General features: G+C 41.8%; 1 protein-coding gene across 1 annotated transcript in view; it reads left to right on the top strand.

Moving 5' to 3' along the window:
* The first annotated feature begins 1,125 nt into the window (after nucleotides 1-1,125).
* Nucleotides 1,126-16,628, top strand: part of GPAT2 (glycerol-3-phosphate acyltransferase 2, mitochondrial) — a 208,070-nt gene continuing 192,567 nt past the window's right edge. Inside the window, exons 1-4 of the mRNA XM_073623599.1 lie at nucleotides 1,126-1,244; nucleotides 2,000-2,158; nucleotides 11,509-11,608; nucleotides 15,210-15,349. Of these exons, the coding sequence (XP_073479700.1) occupies nucleotides 1,126-1,244; nucleotides 2,000-2,158; nucleotides 11,509-11,608; nucleotides 15,210-15,349 (518 nt within the window). The remainder of the gene's footprint in view (nucleotides 1,245-1,999; nucleotides 2,159-11,508; nucleotides 11,609-15,209; nucleotides 15,350-16,628) is intronic.

Genomic DNA, 16,628 nt, shown 5'->3' with positions numbered 1-16,628 from the left:
AACCTTTTTGGAGGTACGGGTTTTACACACATGCACTGTAGAAGCCAGGAGTGCATGTAAGTCTTACAACCTGGCTATTGGCTGTCAGATGGAAGTGATCCACCGGAATGCTTCCATTGACCCTTGGTGGTGTGCCCCCTTCTATGCTGCCTGGGCTCCACTGTTCCACTTGTGAGTCCGGGATACGCATGGCAGGTGCCACTGGGTGGAGGGGAAAGAAATCGGTGAACGTCCATTTGCTGAGCTTCCCTAGCTACAATGAACACAGAAGCAACGCGCATTACTTTACTTCCAGGTTTGACTGTCACTCAATCTGCGCTCAATTAGCTTCAGTGGAAGGCAGGTGAAATATCTGGGGTCAAATAGACCCACGATCCTCCATTAAACAGAACCTGTCACAACTAATTGCTAACACATAAAGGACTTTTGGTTTTCTATGTAATAAAAATAGTCTAGTGTAAAAAAAATTTAAGTTACACCCAAGACACGCAAAATTTTCCTTGACGCAAATAATTGTGCCTGTGGTATGTGAATCCCTTAGGTTCCACAATGAGTATAGCAAGCATGCTTTACTGCGTATACAGACTGATTTTACTGTTGTGGGTTTAGTAACCCTTTAAGCCTGTATAAGCAGCTGTATATTTGCCTATTTGTCCATGCACATTAGGGCGTTTACAGGCATATTTGCAGAGGAGATTTTCAGGCAGAGAAAAAACCCCATCAGAATCACGTTTTGAGAGGAGCTTTTGGGCAGAAAAAAATGCTTGGCGTGCATAAACGCTCAATGTTTAGGAGCGTTCAGCGTTTTTAGGTATACTTTGATTAGAATGAAAAATGAGTAGTGTGCAATGTTTTAGAAAAAACTCTTTTATAAAAGGAAATACCTCTCCTTAACTTTTGTGCAATAGGAGCCACTATGAACATGTTTATTGCTGCTTTTTCTGCCAGGGTTCTGGTATCTTTCAGCGGCCTAGTGTGTATGGACCCTTATGTGTTAATATTTGTCTTCCATGGTGTTTCAATTACATTACATTACTGTACAAATGAAGGATAGAACAGAATGGCACGAAAAAAAAGCCAAAGTGTTAGCTAATATCTACTAAGACACTTTTTTCACTTTTCGTGATGCATAGATATCGCGGCTGGTTAGTCAGAAGACTGTGTTGTGTAATCTTTGTATGGCAGCAATCAGTTGACCAGGATATCCGCTCTGACTTGACAGAAACAGTCTACAAGCATCCCAGGTAATAATTTCATTTTTTCTTTTTTTGCTTTTGTAGCCATTTTTTTTTTTTTTTTTTTTTTTTTTGAGCCTTTTCTAATCATAGTAAAAGACACTAAAGAAGAATCTTGGGCACAGTCCTACTCTTCCATGTAACCATTGACAGTGCCACCTTTCTAATAAGTACATGGCACAATATTGGTGAATTTTATCTTAATGCTAAGGAAAAGGTAGAAATTCTGTAAATGAATAGATATCCCCACCATGTGCTGGTTTGTTTTGCATACCCCGAACTCCCACACAGCAACTGCATTTTGGAACAAATACCAAATTAGTATTTTTGTATTTTGTGGGATGGCAATCATAGCAGAAGAACAAACACTGCAGAAAATATGCAGTTTAAAGCAGAACTTAGAGGAGCTCCAGTCTCCCCAAAAAATGTAAAAGTCAGCAGCTACAAATGCTGTAGCTGCAGACTTTTAATCTAAGGACACTTACCTGTCCAAGGATCCAACTATGTCCTTACCCAAGTCATTTCTTCAGTCGGCTGCTTTATGCTCTTCCCTCTGCTGTTGTAATATTGTAAGACCAGAGTGTCTAGTGTTTTTTTACAGCTGAATGGCATTCAGCTCAATACCTGAAATAATTCTGAAAATCAAGGTGTTATTGTGTTCATTAACATAATTTTTTTCAGATTCTTATTTTAATCACATAACACATTAATATAATCTGTGTATATTACTTTTTCTGTTTATTCTTTGCTGTCTTTTGCAACAGTGTCCAGTCCACAGTCAAAGGTGAACATGAGGGGCATGACATAAAAAAACATGGAAAATCATTGAGCTGTGCTAAAACTCCAGGCAATGGCAGTGGTCAGAAGGAGGTGCTGAGGATTCTGCGACACATCCAGCATACTCTATCTCCGTTTCTCATAAGGTAATATTTCTAAAGAAGAACTCAAGACTGCAGGATATTATTTTTAAACGTGTTGATTCATTATTATAATTTTTTTTACACCTTGCCTATTTTCCTTGCAATGGGAGAAGAAATTGTGTGCAAACCCAAGATTTTTCATAGCAGCGTACAATTGGAGACTATCTTCACCCTAGAGAGAAACAAAAGTGAAAGTCCGCAGCTAAAAACCCTGTAGCTGCTGACGTTTAATAATAGGACGCTTGCCTCTCCAAGGATCCAGTGCCATCCTTACCCGGCCCGATTCTTTGCTGGTTTTCTGCTCTCCTGTGCCAGCATGTTTAGAGCGGGAAGCCTTGCACTCTTTGCGGCCTCACAGCTGACTTCCCACTGCACATGCGCGAATACTGCAGTTTTCTGCGACCTATGATGTGTCCCAGAAGGTTGTGGGCAAAGAGAGAGGGGAGTGGTTGAATTTCTATTCGGATTGCCTAGAAGATCTGAGCGGACGTGGGCGCAGAAACTAGGTACTCGCTCCCCAAAAGAAAAAAATAATGTACCAAATGTGATAGAGACGGGGGAGGAGGACACCTTTTGGGTGAAGTTCTTCTTTAAGTTGTGTGGAATAAATTTATATTTTAGTTGTGTTAGTAATTAAAAATTAGGAACCTTAAAGGCTGCGTAAACCTAAGAAGAAAAAATTTAATATATTGCAGTTTATTTGCCTAAAGTGACAAGGCTGCTCCTCCATAGATACAGTACAATGGAGTGTTGTCGCCTGAGGACAGAAAAGTGTGTACTGGTATAAAAATAAAGGAATAGTTTGGGAAAAAATTAACCTAATTCAGCCACAATATCTAAGGAATAATAAGCTGTGGTGTATTAATTTCTTGTTTTTTGGGTTCAGATAAGCTGCAGCATATTAGTTTTGATTTTGGGTTTAGATATTGCACTGGGCATCGCGAACAGCATTGTCACTGCTAATACACAAGCCTGTAGCTTGTCAGTCTGCACCTGGCCACAGCTAGCCTTACCCACTGTATTCTGGATTGACAGCACTGTTTTTTTTTTTCTTTTTAATTAAAAATATGTTTGCGTTTTTAATAAAGACGTATTGTACATCAACAATGCAATAACCAGATTTGTCTCTTGCATCTCTATAAATCAGTAAGGATATCTAAGCCTTTTTTGGCAATTTTTGTTTATGTGTAACTAGCAGTATTTTTGGTAGAAAATGTCTTACAACCCCAAAATATTATAGGCCCTAGAGAATTATTTGGTGGGTTTTGCAATTTTTTTATGTCACATGGTGTTTGTGCAGTGGTTTTTCTAATTTAATTTTTTTTGGAAAACGCACTTTGTTTTTGAATTTTAATGCAAAAACACAATACATAACCCAAATTTTGGTAACATATAAAAGATGATATTGCAAGTATAGATACCAAACATGTCATGCTTTAAAATTGCGCATGCCTGTGATCCCATGATCTGAAGTTAGCGGTGATACCTCACATCTACGACAATTGCTGTCTGCGTGCGTAAGGAACCGATGCATTGGGGGACGGGGACACGTAATAGAAATAAATATATAATGTTTTTCTCTTTTATTGCTGTGATAACGAATGTAAAATCCCTTGGGACAGCAATAGGCATGTGACAGGTATTCTTTATAGAGAGATCTGGGGTCTATAGGGGACCCCTCCTCTGCCCTTCAAAGCATTGAAGTAATCCAATGCTTTTGATTTTTAAAAATGGCGCCGTTCACATCCAGGTAACTGAGAAGTGATGACATTGCATTTGGGTTACTGAACCATAGAGCCCAACAAAGCCTATCCAGTCTTTTATTGGGCTCTATGATCAGCTGGCAGAAGTGTTGGCTTGTCAATCAGGACTCCCGGTGGGAATGCCCCTCTCACTGCTTTCACAATTCAGCAGTTAGTTGGCCGCTAGGATTGCTTTTACAAGAGAGCCTACCATTGGCTCTAAAACAAATGTACCGCAGCGGCAGGCATCATCTTGGTATAACTGCTCAAACTTCTGAAGTGGATATGACAAACCCTATGATGGGGACTACACATTAAGCATGATAACAAAGCATTAAAATAGTTGTTCTACATACAATATTTAAAATATTAAAACCAGAGTCAAGTGTATGTGGGCACGAAACCTAACAAGTCCAGATTTTATCAAAAAGTTCATAAATAAGTTTTCATAGCGGGAGACTGGCATGATCAGTTTTTTTTGTTTTTATTTTTTCCACGTTTCAAGAGATGGGGGAGAGGTCCCCTTCCTTGTTTGTAGAATTGCTGTTCTAGCATCAAATTAAGGATATGCTAAAAATTGTTTGGCGTATTTGGGAGTAGTTAAATCACCAAAGACATTCAGTAGACAACTTTTGGGGTGTAGTACATTGGAGGTCTTAAATCAGAGGAAATAAAAGCATTGAACTTGACTAGAAGCTATGGATATGGTGGCAGGTCCAGAAACTATGTAGGAAACTGGCTGTTTCTCCACTTCCCCTCATTTATTCTTTATAGCTTTGCACATTCATGACAGTGATGCTGAGTTGTAATGCAGCTGTATTTTACAGTAGCATTATTTGTTCTTCTTCTCCCTTCACCCTTCTCCCTTTTCCCTTTTCCCTTCTCCCATAACTGCAGCGTTCGCAGAGTCAGGCCTGATCCCTGCGATCGCTAACAGTTTTTTTGGTAGCGTTTTGGTGAACTGGCAAGTACCAGCGGCCTAGTACACCCCGGTCGTAGTCAAACCAGCACTGCAGTAACACTTGGTGACGTGGCGAATCCCATAAGTGCAGTCCAAGCTGGTGAGTAGTACTCACCATGCCTCTCAGCAAATAGATTGGGGTGTCTACTTTCCAAAATGGGGTCATTTTGTGTGTGTGTGTGTGTGGGGGGGGGGGGGGGGGTTGTGCCACCTGGGCATTCCATGGCCTCCGAAACTGTGATAGGCAGTGAAGAGAGAAATCAAAAATTTACACCCTTAGAAATCCTGAAGGCGGTGATTGGTTTTCGGAGCCCCGTACGCAGCTAGGCTCCCAAAAAGTCCCACACATGTGGTATCCCCATACTCAGGAGAAGCAGCTAAATATATTTTGGGGTGCAATTCCACATATGCCCATGGCCTGTGTGAGCAATATATAATTTAGTGACAACTTTTTGTAAATTTTTTTTTTTTTTGTCATTATTCAATCACTTGGGACAAAAAAAAATTAATATTCAGTGGGCTCAACATGCCTCTAAGCAATTTGCTTGGGGTGTCTACTTTCCAAAATGGGGTCATTTGGGGGGGGGGGGTTGTACTGCCCTGCTATTTTAGCACCTCAAGAAATGACATAGGCAGTCATAAATTAAAGGCTGTGTAAATTCCAGAAAATGTACCCTAGTTTGTAGGCGCTATAACTTTTGTGCAAACCAATAAATATACACTTATTGACATTTTTTTTACCAAAGTCATGTGGCCTAAATGTATGACTAAAATTGAGTTTATTGGATTTTTTTTATAACAAAAAGCAGAAAATATTTTTTTCCAAAATTTTTGTTTTTTTTCCATTTATAGCACGAAAAAAAAAAAATGGCAGAGGTGATCAAATACCATCAAAAGAAAGCTCTATTTGTGGGAAGAAAAGGATGCAAATTTCGTGTAGGTACAGCATTGCATGACCACGCAATTAGCAGTTAAAGCGACGCAGTGCCAAATTGTAAAAAGTGCTCTGGTCAGGAAGGGGGTAAATCCTTCCGGGGCTGAAGTGGTTAAATATTTATAAAATGTAATATAAGTCGAAAAAAAAAGGGTTAGAGAGGAAAAAAAAAAAAATTCAACATGAACTAAGTCTACATTAATGTGTTCCCCGAAGAGGAGTCAGCCAGGATAAGGACATATTTTTCAGAGCGGGAGAAGTCCTTCCCTTGAGACCATATATCATGAAATTTATTATTTGTTCCTTTGAGAAAACTGGTAAGATTTTCCATATGTTCTATATCATGAACTGTACGGAACCACTGTCGCATAGAGCAAAGAGGACTTCCATAGAGCTGGGATGCATTTGGCTGCATTAACTAGATGCATAATGATGACATTTTTGTAAGTTTTCAGAGGAATATCATTATGGTGTAGGCACTGTAGGGGGCAGAAACTTGGTTCTTTAGAAATTGAATGATCAGTAAATTTTTGAGTATTGATGTGAACCTGATTCCAAAAATGAAGGTGGGGACAAGTCCAGAAAATATGTAGTAATCTGCCTGTGGGTTGTCGCATCGCCAGCAAAAATCTGAAGTGTGTGGGTAAATTGTGTAACAATTTAGGAGTACGATACCATAGAGAAAGTAATTTATATCCAGATTCTTGGTATTGATAACTAATAGGGGTGCACCGAATGGACATTTTGGTATATTTTTATATATAATTTGTATTCGACTTTTTAATATCATCAATTTAAATTAATATGCATTTATTGTTGCCTATTATTCACACCTTTGGTCAAGGAAAATGCAGTCTGCAGTCTCTAACCATCTCTTGTATCGTGTCCTCAGTCTCTAACCATCTCTTGTATTGTGTCTGCAATCTCTTACTTTAAACACACCGCTAATAGTATTAGCAAAATTTCCATTCGGTGCACCTCTAGCAGACATGATACAGGAAATTATCAGAGACTGCAGACATGATACAAGAGATAAATGCAGCCTTGCTGGTGCCTGTCAGATGCAGCCTTGCCGGTGCCTGGATCAGCGCAGCGATCTCTCGCTGTGTCAAGGAGCTGGATTCAAATTTTTTTCAGCCGCTGTAACAATGTCCCGCCCCCTGTGATCACATCACACTGATTCAATGTCCCACCATTGGATCAGTGTGCCGTCTATCACAGGAGGCGGGACATTGTTACTGCGGCTGTCCGGACAATTCAGCTTGGTGACACATGGAGATCACGGCTCTGCAAGGAGGAGGGAGGGGAGGACTGGGGCACTCCAGGATGACACCCCTGCAATGGGCAGCAACCAGGGCGGATCCCTCCCTATTTTTGGCTCCATTATCGGCATTTTTCTTCTTTCGGCCTCATGCCAAAAACGCAGTTTTCGCCCGATAATTTTTGGCGGTCGAAATTTTGGTGCACCACTAAGAACTAATAGATGCACGAGTAGATAATGTGAATATTTTAAATCTAGCCTGACCAGTACATTTAGTGTCCTAGATCTTGTTCCCATTTATCTATAAATCCTGGGCCTTGTTGAATTATATCTGAAAGCAAGAGCTTATAGAAGAATGGGCATGATGAAAAGGTCCTGTACTCCTACAAACATGTTCAAATGTAGTAAGTGAGCATCCAAATGAGTCGGCACTTGGCAAAAATTAGAAATATAAAGGACCTGTAATGGTCCAATTGAAGAAAAAGAGTGGTCAGATGACATTTTACGGGTAGTCAACCAAGTCGAATTTTGTACATATTGGAACGCAAGATATTTATATCTTTAGCTATCAGTGTGCGAAAAGTCCATCCAATCTTGATCAGTAAGTTGGATGTCTGGCAAAGACCATTTGTGTCAGTGAGAAGTATAGGGTAATATATGGAAATGAGTGTTCGGTCTCCTCAAGAACTTTTCAAAGGAGGTAACGTTACGGACTATTGGGAGTTCCAAATTGCACACCAATAGTGTGACAAAGTTAGTAGTAAAATAAAAAATTTGTGGGAATGTTGAATTTCTTTTGTAGCTGTTTTAAATTCTTGTGCGGTGTATAGATGATCACATCAAGACCACCTTTTGTGTATTAGGAATGGTGAGAAGTTAGTGAAAGTAAGGATTAGACCATAAAGGGTTGTACAGTGAGGTCAACCGAGTGTCAGATAAACAAAGCTTTTGTAAACGGGGAAATCTGGAGCTAGAGAGGTGCATATCATAGTTTCCTGAAAGTGGGGGACTCATATTCATATGGGGACATTATAGCTGCTTTGGTGGTGATACATGCATTATCTGGCGATCAGTTAAGCCAATCCTGAATATAGACAAGTTGAGTAGCCAGATAATTGATGTAAAATTCAGAGAAGGCTAGGCCTGCCATATGGTAGGGCAGCTTGAGAACATTTAAAGCAATTCTAGGGGTTAATTTTTGGAAATTTGTTTTAAAATTTGAATGGGTTTTTTGCAGGGGAGTTAACCAAAATGTCTAGTAGCTTGGGTAAAAAAAAACCAAAAACTTTTTTATCATATTAATTTTCCCCATTAAGGCTTCATGTACACGGGACATTTTTACAACCTCTCCTGAACTATTTAACGTGACAGATAGTAACTGACGTTTAAAACGTCCGTTTTGTTGCGTTTACATGCCGCTTTTAGTGACACTTTGCTGCGTTTGCGTTTTAGAAGCGTTAAAAAAAAGAAAAATAGCTGTAAACGAAACGCGTCTAAACATGAGTTACTGCATTTAAAAGCTGTTACAGGCATTTGGAGTTTCAAATGACTCTGAACATCTGTCCTGAATGCATTCTTTTTGCGTTCCAAAAAATGCTTCTAAACTCAACTGCCTAGAAACGACTATAAACGACCCTGTGTACATGTACTGATAAGATAACAGAGCAGAGTTCAGGGGCAGCTGAAAAAAAAACGCCCAACTGCTCCTAAACGTCCGTTTACCAGCAGCAGTGTACATGAGGTCTAACTCCAGAGGATTATCTATCAGTTTTTTTTGTTTTTGTTGAAGTTAGGAGATTAGAGGGGGAATATTATTGTAGATGTAGGTTCGTAGAGGTAATTGTACCACAGCTCCAAGATGTTTAAAGGATTGTAGAATCTGTGAATGTGGGTGGATTACATGAACAGTGGTCAGTAGGCTAGACTTCTCCCAGTTAACGAGGAAGCCCAAGTAAATCCCCAGATTCCTCTATCATATCCAGCAGACAGTGTAGTGGCTCATTAGGATCTGCCAAATATATTGAGGTTTCATCTGTGTAGGGCGATATGTGCTCCTCTAGGGCAGTGTTTCTCAACTCCAGTCCTCAGGGTGCCCCAGCAGGTCATGTTTCCAGGATTTCCCTCTGATGAAAGGGCTGTGGTAATTACTAAGACCCCTTTCACTCTGAGCCGCCCCGGGTGTCAGTGGTAAAGTGGCGCTATTTTTAGCACCACTTTACCGTCGTTTTAGCGGCGCTATTCGGCCTCTAGCGGGGCGGTTTTAACCCCCCGCTAGCAGCCGAAAGGGGGTTAAATCCGCCCGCAAAACGCCACTGCAGCGGCGCTTTGCCGGGCGGTATGGCGGCGCTGCCCCATTGTTTTCAATGGGCAGGAGCAGTGTATTCTCCGCTCCTACACCGCTGCAAAGAAGCTGCTGGCAGGACTTTTTGTGATGCCCTGCCAGCACAGCGCCCCAGTGTGAAAGCACTTGGGCTTTCACGCTGGGTTTACAGCTGAGGCTTTTTTCAGGCGCTGTAGCGCCTGAAAAGCGCCTCCAGTGCAAAAGGGGTCTAAGGCAGTAAAACTGATCAAATCACCTGTGCAAAATAATGACAAGCCTGAAAACATGACCTGTTGGGGCGCCTCGAGGACTGGAGTTGAGAAACACTGGTCTAGGGTACTAATTGCTAGGGGCTCAATGGCAAATTCAAATAATAGGGTAGATGATGATTTGCAACCTTGCCTTGTTCTTCAATAAATAATAAAGGGGGTGGAGATGTGGTTGTTTACCTGCACCTTTTCCTACTGGATCAGTGTAGAGGAGTTTAATCCAAGCAATTGGGCTACAGCCATAATTTTGGAGTCAAACAAAAACGGAGAAATTCCCTGCTCAACTTGCCAGCCCTATTTTTAACGTGAACTGTTAGAGCCCTTGCACACTGGGGCGGTTTGCAGGCGCTATTGCGCTAATAATAGCGCCTGCAAACCGCCCCGAAAGTGCCGCTGCTGTCATCCCAGTGTGCAAGCCCCGAGGGCTTGCACACTGGAGCGATGCGCTGGCAGGACGGTAAAGAAAGTCCTGCCAGCAGCATCTTCGGAGCGGTGAAGGAGCGGTGTGTATACCGCTCCTGCCCATTGAAATCAATGGGACGGCGCGGCTATACCGCCGGCAATGCGCCTCTGCAGAGGCGCTTTGCGGTGGTATTTAACCCTTACTCGGCCGCTAGCGGGGGTAAAACCGCCCCGCTAGCGGCCGCATACCGACGGTAAAACGCCGCTAATAATAGCGGCGTTTTACCGCCGACGCCGCCCCCCGCCCCAGTGTGCAAGGGCTCTTAGGACAATTCAGTTTGTTGCAGGCTGGCTGGGAATGTTTTGTTTGTTTTTGTTTGACATGCGTTGCTCTTCCATGTGCTCCTTGCTGCAAAGGCCAGTTATAGGTTGGGGCAGTTGCAGTTCGTTTGTACTGTTGGTCATAATTTTGGAGTATATGGGGTAAATGGGGCCATTCAACGCTATTAAAAGCTTTACAAGGACACTATTACTTGTGTATGAGAGTGTGCACGGGGATATTATAGGTTGTGAAAAAGTCTACAGATATTCATTCTGGTAGACCTGCCAGAGATAAACCCCCCTTGATCACCTGCTGCCAGATGGGAGTTTACCCTATTTGTATGGTTAAATTGACAGCACTGTTGATAAAACCCTCCCACTTTGAGCTGCAGTGTCTTTGGTAGGAAGCATATGATGCACAGATAAAGGGTGTTTTTTTTTTTTTAACCCTGGATGGATTACATAGTAACTGGTTTTGGGACCTGTTTTAGACTGTGACACGGGAGCTTTTTGTTGTACTTTTATGTACAGAGAAAACATTACTTTTTCACTATATTATACACTAGATGTTATTAAAGTGTTTGTTACTCCAACATTCCATATCCCTGATATGTGCCTGCTGTACCATATACTTGGTACTCCTATTCTCTTTGTATTGCTTCCTTTGTGTGAAATCCCTGGTGTTCCTGCCAGTCCCTCTGCTTTCCTATTAAAAACTGACCACACCAAGCAGGAGAACACATTGGTCAGTTCTCTAGCTATGCTGGGAACTCGGTGTGCTCTCTTCCAATGATAAGACTTGTCCTGACGCACCTCTGCACAGCCTCTCACTATGAAGCTCAGTGTACTGCTCTCTCCTCCCCCCAAGCTGTTATGCTGCTGAGAACAGGGGTGTGATCACTTATAAAAAAGGGAAAAGGGAAAAAGTAATTTTATAATGTGTTTTTTTTTTTTTTTTTTTATATCTGTATACAAATGTTTTGCCTTTCATTTCCATTTTAAACTGAATGGATTGTTTTACAAGGTAATCATTTACAATCACTTTAAGCTGTTGGCTTTCTTCAGCTGCAGTAGAGTCTACTTTTTAACAGTATAATATCACTGTATTGTACAGTTGATAACGCTACTCTTTCTTTTTCCCAGGCTTGTGCGCTGGATACTTTTGAAGTTGCTGCAACGCTTGTATCTGAACCTCCAGCTTCATTGTGGACAGGTGGCCACGCTCCTAGAAGTGTCTGCTGCGGTAAGCTGACCCATCATTTATTCTTTATAGCTTTGCACATTCATGACAGTGATGCTGAGTTGTAATGCAGCTGTATTTTACAGTACCATTATTGTCAAATTTTGAAATATTTTGCGTACAACCACTTACGGACTGCCCCCCGTCGTATGTCAGTACTTTGAAGAGGGATATCATTGTTGTGGCAACAGCTAGCTACCATATCCCTGGTATCCTCTCCTTAAGCGGGCGGTCCGCTTTCAGATAAAAGTGGTCTCTGGTGGATTCGCCGCAAGATCACTTGGCGGCAGGAGAGGGGCCCCCCCCACCAGTCTCGCCGCGCTCCGGTGCCCTCCGCCACTTACTGGAGCCACCGGCAGCGGCAATCGGGTCCTTTCTCCTTTCGGGTATGGAGACGAATGAGGGGAAGGTGGCCCCTACCCGTCTCTCTACCATTGCAGGGTGGAGGCGATGTCACTTCCGCCCATAGCTATTAAGGCTTTTTTTTTTTTTTTTTTTTTTTTTTTTTATTTTATTGCATTTTAGTGTAAATATGAGATCTGAGGTTTTTTTGACCCCAGATCTCCTAAGAGGTCCTGTAATGCTTTTTTTCTATTACAAGGGATGTTTATATTCCTTGTAATAGGAAGAAAAGTGACACTTTTTTTTTTTTTTAAAGAACAGTGTAAAAAATATAAAAGCTGAAATTTAAATAAGAAAAAAAAAAAAAATTTAAATGCGCCCCATCCCACCAAGCTCACGTGCAGAAGCAAACGCATACATGAGCAGCGCCCGCATATTAAATCGGTGTTCAAACCACACATGTGAGGTATCGCTGCGATCGGTAGAGTGAGAGCAATAATTCTAGCCCTAGACCTCCTCTGTGACTCAAAACATGCAACCTGTAGAATTTTTTAAACATCGCCTATGGAGATTTTTAAGGGTAAAATTTGGTCGCCACTCCACGAGCAGGCGCAATTTTGAAGTGTGACATATTGGGTATCAATTTACTCAGAGTAAAATTTATCTTTCATAATATAAAAAAAAAAATCTGGGCTAACTTTACTGTTGTCTTATTATTTTTTAATTTAATTTCCAAAAAAAGTGCGCTTGTAAGACCGCTGCGCAAATACGGTGTGACAGAAAGTATTGCAACGACCGCAATTTTATTCTCTAGGGTGAAATATATTATGTTTGGGGGTTCTAATTTAATTTTCTAGCAAAAAAAACTGGAGGTCCACCCTGAAAAAAAAAATGCACAAAAAAATACCTAAAAAAAATGGAGGAAAAGAAAAAAAAACTTTTTTTTACTTACGTGAAATGGCTGTTGCTAGGCAGTCTTCCTAATCTGCCTCTTCCTACGCTGCGGGGTGATGTTGTCTCTTCTCCTTCCCGCGTTGTCTTCTGGTGAATGGGGCGCAGTGTGTTATGGGAATTGTGTGTGTCCCACAACACATCGCGTCCCATTCACAAAGCGCTGCGCGACTCGCGCATGCACAGTAGGAAACGGGCAGTGAAGCCGTAAGGCTCCACTGCCTGTTTCCCTTAGTTAGGATGGCGGTGCCAGGACCCGAGAACCGAGCGACGGGTCAGCCTCGGGCATCTGACATCGCGGGCACCCAGGACAGGTAAGTACTTATTTAAAGTCAGCAGCTACAGTGTTTGGAGCTGCTGACTTTTAATTTTTTTTTTTTTTTTTTTTAACGGCCGGAATCCTGCTTTAACTTGTAAACACCAAATCTCAGAAAAAGGTTCGGGGCTTAAGTGGTTAAACCCAGTATGTACACTTTACTTCAGACATGGCAGTTTTACTTTAAAGTGGTTGTAAAGGCAGAAGGTTTTTTTTTATCTTAATGCATTCTATGCATTAAGATAAAAAGCCTTCTGTGTGCAGCAGCCCCCCACAGCCTCCCTAACACTTACCTGAGGTCCCTCTCTGTCCAGCGATGTCCACGAGTGTCTCAGCTGTCCGAGATTCTCCCTCCTGATTGGCTGAGACACAGCAGCGGCACCATTGGCTGCGGCTGTCAGCTAGCCAATCAGGGGAGAGAGGGGGTGGGGCCGGGTCAGGGCTCCATGTCTGAATGGACACCGGGAACTGCTTGCTTGCTGTGGGGGCACTTGTCAGGAGGGAGAGGCCAGGAGAGAGGGTCAGGAGGGCCGAAGAGGGACCCAGGAAGAGGAGGATCTGGGCTTCTCTGTGCAAAACCACTGCAGAGCAGGTAAGTATAACGTGTTTGTTATTTTTATTATAGGAAAAAAACTGAGGCTTTACAATCACTTTAATGGCCCTTACACACGATCCGAAATTCGGATGAAAAATACCGCTTTTGATGCGATCGTACGATAATCGGATCGTTCGTACAGAGCTTTCGAGAGCTGATCACGACAGTTCATTCGATAGTCAGTACCTTTGAGGGGGCATCAAAGCACACACACTTTTTTGCGTGTTCCCACACATATTTCTTCCATGAGCTGCTCTATGCGTGTGAAACATGCAAAGGGTGCCAGCATGGTTTTTTAAAATTGTGCAGCACTAAAACACATAGTACTATGGTGCCATGTGTTTTAGCGGACAAACGTATGTGCATTTACTAGATGCATGGGGGTGCCATTAAGAATCAATGGCACCCTCGCACGTCTGCAAAAGGCAGCGCACTTTTGTGCGGTACAGTTAAAAATGCGATATCACACCTGTTACCGCACTGCACCTGGTGTGAGCGGGCACAGTCCAGTGGTCTGTAGGTTGTAATACCCCCCCAAAAACTCTCCCTCTTAGTACAAACCCTCCCAAGATCCTCCATACAGCTTGCGCACAACCAGTGCACAGAGCAGACAAGTATAACATTTGTCATTAAAGTCTTTTTTGTAAAAAAAAATATCACTTTAACTCTTGTGTACAGAGGAGAAAGAGAGCTCAACCTTCACCCCCACCCCCTCTGCTTCTCTCTGTACTATTGCCGGACGGAAAGTCCTTAGCAACCAATGATGTCTTTGGTTGGTAGGACGCCGTCGGGCAGCCAGCTCAGCTTTGTTTTGGTAGCAAGTGTACAGAGAGGAGCAGAGAGCAGGAGGGAGGTGTGGGCACAGCTCTCGGCCTCCCCTGTACAGAGGAGTTAACAGTGTTCTCTTCATTCTATAACACAGGAGCTAACAGAGGATCGCTCAGATCGGGCTGTTGCTGCGGCACGCCTGAGGACTCCTCATGGCACCCAGGTGGAGAAACGCCGGTCTAGATATCTAATGATTATTTCACAGTGCTTAAAGTTTGCTGCTGGCTTTAGATGAGGAGACATCTGCCAGTTTTTGTAGCACTGACAACATGCACAGACACATTGGCATTAGAAGAGCTGGTTATGATCCCTCCAGCCATTCCCGCTCCGGTCCTTGTGTGTTGAAAGACTTGCCTGTTTGTAGAGCAAGCATAATCCATTAAGCTGCTACATTTGTAAAGATCTTAATTTAAGATGTGACAATAACCAAGCAAGCTGAGAGTCATATCAAGGTGTATGGAGGATCTTTATAAGCAAATTTTACAAAAGTTTACAGTTCACTTACCCTTTGTGAGATTTATTTCCTTGAAAACACAGTTTCCTTTTTAAAAATTTGTGTGCTTGTATGTTAGTGTCCTGGGACTCCTCTGGTTTATCTGTCTACCCATCCTTCCTGGCTTGATGGCTTGTTGGTCCCCTTTGTTCTACACTTCCAAAATCTCAAGGTGCCCCGCGTTGCCTGGGACAGGACAGACTGCCCCCGATTTCTCAGGTATGTAAGGTATAGGCTAGCTTTTCATTGACTAAGGTTCTAACAGACCGCAATATTGATTAGCATTGCTAATTTTGAATATTTAGAAAGACAAGATTGCAGGTGGAATGAGTTTCACAGTTTTAAGTGTAAATCAAGATCTTACATTCAGATGTGAATAAAGCGGTCTAGCTATAACTTGAAACATTTTGCATGAAACTGTATTAAATGTGTTCTATAATCACAGCATACATTTCATTTATTTTTTTTTTATTTATTTTTTTTATGCTTTATTATTATTTTCCAAAAAAATAAAAAAAAGCATACATACTTGTGGGACAGAATGATTAAGTACACAGAGCTCTCAGGTCCATCCAAGATAAGCATTGCACAGTTTGACAGAAACACAATAGACAAATCAACAGAGTCGAAGACAGGACTGTAAGAACCACTCGAAAGACATGGCGGTGTTCCAACAACCACGTAATGTTGTACATTAGACTTTCTCATCTTTTTTTTGTTTAATAAATTTTTATTAAAGAAAATAAATACAAAAATAAACAGTTATGTCACAAACTGGGTACAAACATTATGAAAAAGCAAAGTCAATTTCAATGCTCGGATATTTACAATGAGTTTCAAGAAGCCAGAGATACATTAACCAGTTCTGTATATTCAAAAAGGAGGATGAGAATTAATGTAGTGATTGAGTAGAAAAGAGGCTTCTTTCAATGTAAACATAGAAATCAAGATGTAAGAACAAGGTGAAAAACCTTGCTTCAGTTAAAAAAGAGAGGTATAATAAAGTGAGCAGAAAGCATGAGATGCATAGAACTAGATAATAGGAAAGAAAATAAAAAGAGAGAAAGGGGATAGTAAATAGGATAGAGGGTAAGATGGGAAAGGAGAGGGTAAGGGGAGTGCTGGCATATATGTGCAAAATGTTGAGTTATCGAAATTTTGGTAACGATGTATAAGTAATAAATTTATGAGATTTGCACTATAGTATCCTTATATGAGGGGGTGGACTGAAATATTATCCAAGGAGCCCAAGTGGCTGAGTGTTTTTCTGAAGTCCCTTTGATGTTATGAGTAATACTCTCCATGAGTTGAACTTCATCAACCTTCTGCAGCCAGGTCCTAATAGGCGGAATTGCCGCTTGGCCCCAAAAGGCGGGTATTAAAGCTTTGGCTGTGTTCAAAAGGTGAGGAATGAGTGAACGTTTATATGAGCCTATGGAGGTTTTAGAGGCATGGAAAAGGACAGTCCATGGGTCCATGGGTAGATTGACCTCCGAAA

This window comes from Aquarana catesbeiana, linkage group LG03 (assembly GCF_042186555.1).
Source record: "Aquarana catesbeiana isolate 2022-GZ linkage group LG03, ASM4218655v1, whole genome shotgun sequence".
Taxonomy (NCBI): Eukaryota; Metazoa; Chordata; class Amphibia; order Anura; family Ranidae; genus Aquarana; species Aquarana catesbeiana.
Note: the sequence above shows the minus strand (reverse complement) of the source record. Positions and strands in the feature narration are given on the sequence as shown.